The 7,900-nt window shown below is 33.5% G+C and overlaps 1 protein-coding gene and 1 long non-coding RNA gene across 2 annotated transcripts in view; both read right to left on the bottom strand.

Moving 5' to 3' along the window:
- Positions 1-27: 27 nt before the first annotated feature.
- Positions 28-374, bottom strand: LOC109581408 (uncharacterized). The gene is made up of 3 exons (XR_002184629.1): positions 279-374; positions 109-227; positions 28-58 (listed from the first exon to the last, which is right to left on the bottom strand). It is a non-coding gene; the product is annotated as an uncharacterized LOC109581408 (long non-coding RNA).
- Positions 375-7,444: 7,070 nt separating this feature from the next.
- Positions 7,445-7,900, bottom strand: part of LOC109581403 (titin-like) — a 7,575-nt gene continuing 7,119 nt past the window's right edge. The window contains exons 20-22 of the mRNA XM_019995474.1: positions 7,793-7,836; positions 7,600-7,735; positions 7,445-7,528 (exon numbers count right to left, since the gene is read on the bottom strand). Coding sequence (XP_019851033.1) covers positions 7,445-7,528; positions 7,600-7,735; positions 7,793-7,836 — 264 coding nt within the window. The remainder of the gene's footprint in view (positions 7,529-7,599; positions 7,736-7,792; positions 7,837-7,900) is intronic.

Here is a 7,900-nt window from a genome sequence, read left to right as displayed (position 1 = left end):
ATTTATCCTCTGAGCTCCTGTGCCACTATTGCTGCTTCATTCTGACAAACTAAAGGTGCTGCAATCATAGTGAAAATAATAATTATGATTTCTAATGATAATTATCACCTGCAATGTAATGGTAATCATTGTCTACAGAGTCTGTGGTTATTTTAGTGATGTAACTGTACAATTCAACTGCTTCCTCTGTTTTTGTGGGATTTTTCCTCCTACTCCTCCTCCTACAACTGTTGCATTTAATGATAATCATAACACATAATCATATGAATAATGCTTACCAAAAACAAACTATAATGGTACAACATATGCAAATGGCAACAGCACATCCTCCACCTCCTGCTCCAATTACTAGTGGTAGCCAGTTACTGCTGGTTCCTACAACTATCAAGAACAATAAACATAAATTTTTTAGGTTTTATCTAACCATATGCTGGTAGTAAAATCACAGAATTGTTACTACTCTCTCCTACTTTAGTACTGGCTGAAACTGATATAGAGTATTGTAACATGGGATTAAGACTATCAATATAAGCAATGCTACTATCATTAGAAACATTAGCAATTCCTGTGTTCCCAGCATAGACACTGTAACGTGTGATGAAACCTCTTGCTTCTGCTAGTGTTAGTGGTAGCCATGTCACTTTAACGGTCGTGCTATTAATCCACACTGCAGTTACGTTTTCTGGTCCATTTGGAGGGACTAATACAATTGATGATGTTATTATGTTATTCAAGGAGCTTACTTCCTTCTTTTGAGAAAAAGACACTGCTAACCCATAGCTCTCCTCTTCCTTTGCTAGTATACCCAGCTATTGAGAGCTGATATGGAACAAATGGATCTGTACAGCAATATCAGTATAGCTAGTTGTATTGAAGAGTGTCTGCTTACCTGATTCAATGGTAATGTAGTTTGATCCATTAGACTGTAGTGTCTTCACTGTAGTAGAACTGACTGTCAAGTTTATCTGATAATACAGGATTTGTCCATTAGTGACAAGTGGCTTCATCCAATTAAATAATATTAAAGTGTCATTGAATGCAATTGAAGAACTTGATATTGCTTCTGGTGCTAAAATTATAAGAAATGTCACTGATTTATTGTGTAGGGATATAATTTACTTGATTCATCAGTTTGTCCTGTTACAATAGCTGCTGGTCCTACTCCGATTCTTGTATGAGCACTCACTGAACAGGTGTAATTAGTATATGGTACCAATCCATTCAATACAACAATATTATCAATAGTTTCGTTGTCAAATATGCCACTTGAGCAGTTGATGGTGTATTTTACTATGATACCATTAGGTTGAATTGGTTTTGACCAAGTCAAGACTAATGATGATGAACTGGTAGATATGATTGTTAAATTCTCTGGCTCAGACTCAGGACCTGTAAAAGCAACCAGTAATAATTGAGAGTAGAGCATCAGTTGCACATTAAAATCATACTTGCTTCTAGTGTAGTGACATTTAAACTGGCAGCAGGCCCTTCACCAATACCATTAGCTGCTGCAAGGTGACAAGTGTAGTTAGTAAATGGATAGAGATTATGAAGAGTGAATCTGTTCTCTCTCTTTGATGTAATCTGGTGTTGTAATGATTGTTGGATATCAGAATGAGTAGCATTGTTAAAGGAGCAGCTGAGAGAATACTTGATTATATCGCCATTTCTGAAGCATTCCAGTGGAGGCAGCCATGTAAAGGTCATTTCATAAGCTGTAATGTTGTATGTTTCAAATTTCAAAGGGACACCATCAGGAGCTATTAAAATTAAAATTAAATAATTGAACACAATTTTACATACTTGTTTCTAGCAGTGTAAATGTTCCATTTGTAGTGTTTACATGTCCTTCAGTGTTCTTTGATGCTATGTAGTAAGTGTACTTTATTCCAGGCTTGAGGCCATCAATAGTTAATGAGTATGGAGTATTTGATTCTTGTGTAAACACTTCAACTGAAGTACTACCATTAATACTAAAACTACCATTGTGATAGCATGACAGTGACTCATAATGGACAGTGTAGATCTCAGGACTATATGTCACTGATGTTACTACCCACTCAATCCTAACTGATGTTGTATTAAGAACAACTGACGTCATGTTAATTGGTTTATTAGGCAAGCCAGGCCCTGTAAAGAATATATTATTAGCTTCAAATTAAAAACGTGTGTGTACCTTTGACAGTAATATTTATACTGTTACTGTAATTGCTTTCTTTTCCTTCGATTAATAGCATAACTCCACATTCATAAAGACTTATTCCAGGCCTAGTGTATCTGACTTCTTTTTGAAATATCTGATTTGTCTGCTCATCCAAACTTAGTGTGACGTTAGTGCTGTTTGTTTGATAGAACCAGTTCTGTAGCTCATTGTCAGTAAATTGATTGAGTGGCTCATACATCAGTGAACATGTAATGGAGGCATTGTTATATGGAGGATAGTCTAATAGGACTACATGACTTGAGTTGATATTGACTTCAATTTCTAAAATTAAAATTATAATTATGACAGATGTGTTGAATAACTTACTTCTAACTACCAGCTCAATCGACTTATTAGTAGACTCACTATTCAGTATAAAGGAACTGTCATTGTCACTACTGATAAAGTATGAGCAAGTGTATAAAGTAGCATCACGTAATTGCAAATTATTCAGTTCATAAGTGATGATATTTGTAAAGCTCTGTCTTATCAGTGTGTCATCGCCTAAGAACAAGCTGATATTTAAAGATGTGCTGACATCAATGTGGGAATCAGGAGGAGGATAATTAACAGAACAGGTAAGTGTGACATTACTACCAACATCATAATACTGCTCATCAGGAAATAAAGAAATCAGAGGAGAATTGTTATTTGGAACTAAAAAGTAAAAGCATGATTAGTTTTTTTTTCAAGAGTAACAGTAAAACTCACTCATTACAAATAAATCGATGTCATCAGTCTTCATTTCACTTGGTAAAACAAATGTGAAGTTAGAGTATTTTAGATAATATTGACAAGTATATGTTCCAGCATCTGATAATTTTACACCATTGAAATCTTTACTGATCGTAATGTTAGTGTATTCATTGCTAGTGATGATAGACTCTACTACAGAGGCTTTATTGTGAATCAATTCTATTGTTGCAAAAGTTGAAAGTGAAGGAGACATTTCATATGGCGTAATGGTACAATTTATGACAAGATCATCTCCAGCTGTGTAGAGAGAGTGCAACTGATTGAAACTGACCAGGTCTCTGGAATTGTTTACTAATAAAACAAAGATGAAATAGTAGCATACTAGTGTCAGTTTTAATTTACTTTTCATCAAAACTTGTACATCATTTGATGTTTCATTTCTACCTGATTCATCTACTATCCATGCTATACAAGTGTAATTACCAAGTGTTGAGTCTGGAGTTGATGATGTTATTGGACTAAAGATCAGTGTACTCTGAAATAATGTATTGTTAATAGGTACAGTGGATGATATAGACACTCCTGATGAACTGGCAGATATCTTTATGCTTTCAATAGATCTACCATTGTATTTATACCAAGATATTTGAACAATACTGCTAATGTCAGTGCCATTGATATCAATATCTGTGTTAGTAGTCGAGTTACACTTTAACTGTTGGAGAGTATCTGACAAAATTAATAATGAGGAGCTTGTGGTCACTTCCTTCACAAATGTATCTACATACAAAATTTAAAGCTACTGAATTTTGTATCATTATTTTACCTCGTATTTCAAATGTGACATTTTTAGTTAAAGAATTTTGACAATTATTAGCTTCAACTCTGATAATGCATGTATAAGTGACTGACTGATTAACTGTTAACATAAGAGGGTTAGTCAATAGGGTCCCAGTAGGTGATCTCCATTGTATGATCACTCCTGATTGTCTGTAACCTGATGCACAATCATACTCACTAATATTTCCTATTGTCAGGTCAGTATAGGAATCATCAATTGTAATTACACTACCAGGTACTATGAATAAGATGGCTATATCAGATCAACAAAATTTACTAACTAACCTTGAACACAAAGATTTGTCAAATTACTTATAATAGTATCATTACCATCAATACTAGCTCTACACTGATATTCTCCAGCATCAGAAGGCTGAATATTAGTGATATTCAATATTATTACTAGACTCTTACTGTCACCATTAATCATCAGTGGTGTACTTCTATCACTAATATCAGTGTTATACTGATACCAATAATGACTAATGAATGATGTATCAGGACCTATCCCAGTATTAAGACTGATAGTACAGTTTAGCATTACTGAAGAGGTAATGGCCAGTAGTAGCACTGTTGAGTTAATGGAGCTGACTATTGAAGTAGATAATACAGTCACTGAATTGATATAAGTAGCTACAACATAAGAATAATTATTACAATCATTATTTTTGGACTTTTACCTTTTACTTTAAGAGTAATGACCTGTGATTGAGTACTACAGTCAGAAGGATTAGTCTCAATCATTATTTTACAAGTATATTGTGTATTATTATGTGATGGTAGTATTGATGGTATCATTAGTGTATTATTGTTACTATAAATAGAACCATTAGTAAGTAGCCAGGATACTGATACTCCAGTAGGTACTGTTCCAGTGATACAATCAATTGAATAATACTGACCAAGGGATAGTTCCTCTGTTACTGATGGTAGTGTCTCATTAACTGAATAAAGAATGTCATTAACAATTAATACACTGTTGTCTAATACATTACCTGTTACACATACACTGATATTGCTAGTAGTTACATTAGAATCAATCCCAGCATTACAATGATATACTCCAGCATCAGATACTTGTATTGAATCAATAGTTAGTGTTGAAATGAAGACAATGTCATTGTTCCTCAATAATGAACCACTGAGTGTAATATCAGTCGCATCATAATACCAAGTGACATTGGGTTGTATACCAGGACCAACTGGAGTATTAAGAATAATGGTACACTCAATATTTACTGTTGAACTGATTAGGAATGATTCATGAGAAACAATGTCTACCCGTTCTATGTATGTTTCTAAAAATATAATGTTTTAAATAGAATAAAGAATCTATGATGTTGATACTATTAGTTAGACTAACCTTTCACAGTTACTTTGACAGTTTTGTTCTCAGAGTGGGGACAACTGTCTGGGTTTGTGTTCACTTCAGCAGTACAACTATACATTGTGTCGTTAAGTGATGGTAGCACACTGGGGAACACTAGTGTATTATTGCTGGTGATGATATTTCCAGATTCATCTCTCCATTTTATTGTAATTTCAGCTAGTGATGAGATATTAACACAGTCTATTGCAGCACTGTATCCTAATGCTAGGTTAGTAACAGTGTCAGGATTATCATCATACAGAACTATATAAAATAAAACCTTATATTAGTATAGGCAAGAAATATTGCTTACCTTTTAAACACAAAGCCATAGAGTCAGTAGTTGGCTCATCACTTTGACTGCCAGTTAGTGAAGCAGTGCAGTTATAGACTCCAGCATCATTGAATGAAACACTTGGTATTGTTAGACTACTGTGGAACACTGATGATGGCAAGGCTAGATCATGCATGATATAATCTCTTATAACTTCCTCTGATTTAAACCACTTTATGTTAAGTGAAGAAATATTAGGACCAATAGCATTAGTAAGGTTGATACTGCACTGTAGGAGTACTTGTTCACCAATGATATATGAAGAATTGAATTTTATGGAAACTGATGAGACTCCAGTATCTAAAGTAATAGTAACTAATGTACTAGATCTATAGGCTAACCTATTATAGTAATGATAATACTTTCCATTAAATTCCTTGATATTAAATCTGATGATACTACACATGTGAATGTCTTGTTATCATTGCTGAGCAATACTGGATCAATTGTTAATACATTTTCATAACTGTAGCTATTAAATGATGACACATCTTGCCATTTTATCACAGCATTAGGAATTGAAGGAACTGTTTCACATTCTATATCAGTACTGCTACCTACTCTAAGACTAGTGTAATTGCCACTGATAGTCACATTCGGAACTAATAATGGATACACTGAATATGGGAATATACATTTAGTGATACTAACCTAGCATTTGTATTGTTAAGAGCTCAAAGTTTTCTCCACACACGTTTGAACTAGAGCAATTATAATCACTTTCATTTTCATAGCTAAAAGAGTTTATTGTAACTGGTTGATTTGAACTGATTAAATTTGGTCCAATAATAGTATAAGATCCAACAGAGGAGGAGCAATTGATGACAGCATCATCTCCAGGATAAAGAAATAATGACTCAGTCATTATATGTACAACAGGTTTGGCTATTATCAAAAAGAAAATTAAATCAAATAATCTTATTAATCTACTCACCTCGGACATTAGCAGTGGTATAACCTACAATAATGCGTTCACTTTCAATGACATTAGCTGCACAAGCATATTCTCCACTGTTAGCATCATTCACTGATAGTAACTGTAATGTACTGATGTACAAGTATTCTTCATCATTTCTAGTAATATTGTTGGTTGGTATATAAGTCCCATTGTAAAACCATGTGATATTAAGAACTGAAAGATGAGACCCAATTACTGTATTCAGAGTCACTACACACTCCAATAGTGCTAACTCATTAACACATAGCAATGGATTACGAATGAAGACAGATTCAACGTATGTATCTAAGTATGAAATCAATGATTATGTTAGTCTATACTGTATTCCTTACCATTTACTATTAGAATAATATTGCTATCACCACATGTATAGTTACCAGAGTCTGTGCTCCTCACTGCTAGTATATTCAGTGTGCTTCCACTGGTAATGTAATGATGTGAATCATTTATGATGTAGTCTTCATTCTGTTTCCAGTCTGATTGACAGTTACACTCTAGGACAATACTATCACCTACTGAGAGTCTTGCTTCGGTGACATTGCTTCCATTCAATGATATATTACAATCATCTAATTTCAGTGATAGATTATGCTAAGTTTTATATTCTTACTTACCAGCAGCATACGAATCTACTGCAATAAGTAACAAAGCATAAGGAAGGAAGCACCAAGCTTTCATAATTTTCCAATTGGTACTAACGTATATTTTAGCTGCGGGTTGTATAGCCTCCTTATAATGGATGCAGTTTATTTTAAATAAGCAAAAGTACATTATTTCAGTTGTTTTACTGACACTAATGAATAATTGTTTGTTGGTAAATAAACTGTGATAATAAACATCTATTATTATTATGGCAGTAGTCTAGTCATGAAGTGTTACCATTATACTGTGTAAATCTACTTGGAACACAGGATCTTTTTTATCAGTTTAAAAGTTTAAAAAAATAAGCCACGATATGTAAAAAATGACAAAACTAATAAGTCAAGATCTAAATCTACCTGATGACAATACATAACTATACTTAGTCTAGCTAATTTTATTAGTTCAAATGTAACGTTTGAAATTGTCATATTGGGACATGTCTTCAGCAAAATCCGAAATTATTTCATGACAATAAATGTACTGCTCCTAAAAATATAAGAAGTATTTCTCATTCTATTATATATATATATATATATATATATATATATATATCTTACCAAACAATCAACCAGTCCTGGTCTCTGGCTCCTTGCTTTCCTAATAAATTGAAATATATCAGACACTCCTTCAGTTTTGGCTCTTTCTATTTGAGAATAAGCTGTCAGAAACGTACCACTACAACCAACACCATCACTATGATATAATGGAAGCAAATACTTTTTATTTCTTATTATTTATCATTTTCCTTACTTGCAGATCACCACAATAGGTTTATTACCAGTCTTGCTTTGATTCTTAACAACAGACTCAAAGAGATTAACAAGAGATGAGCCAGGTTTTGGTCTGCTGGCATCAGCT

Source organism: Amphimedon queenslandica, unplaced genomic scaffold, assembly GCF_000090795.2.
Source record: "Amphimedon queenslandica unplaced genomic scaffold, v1.1 AMPQUscaffold_13441, whole genome shotgun sequence".
NCBI lineage: Eukaryota > Metazoa > Porifera > Demospongiae > Haplosclerida > Niphatidae > Amphimedon > Amphimedon queenslandica.
Note: the sequence above shows the minus strand (reverse complement) of the source record. Positions and strands in the feature narration are given on the sequence as shown.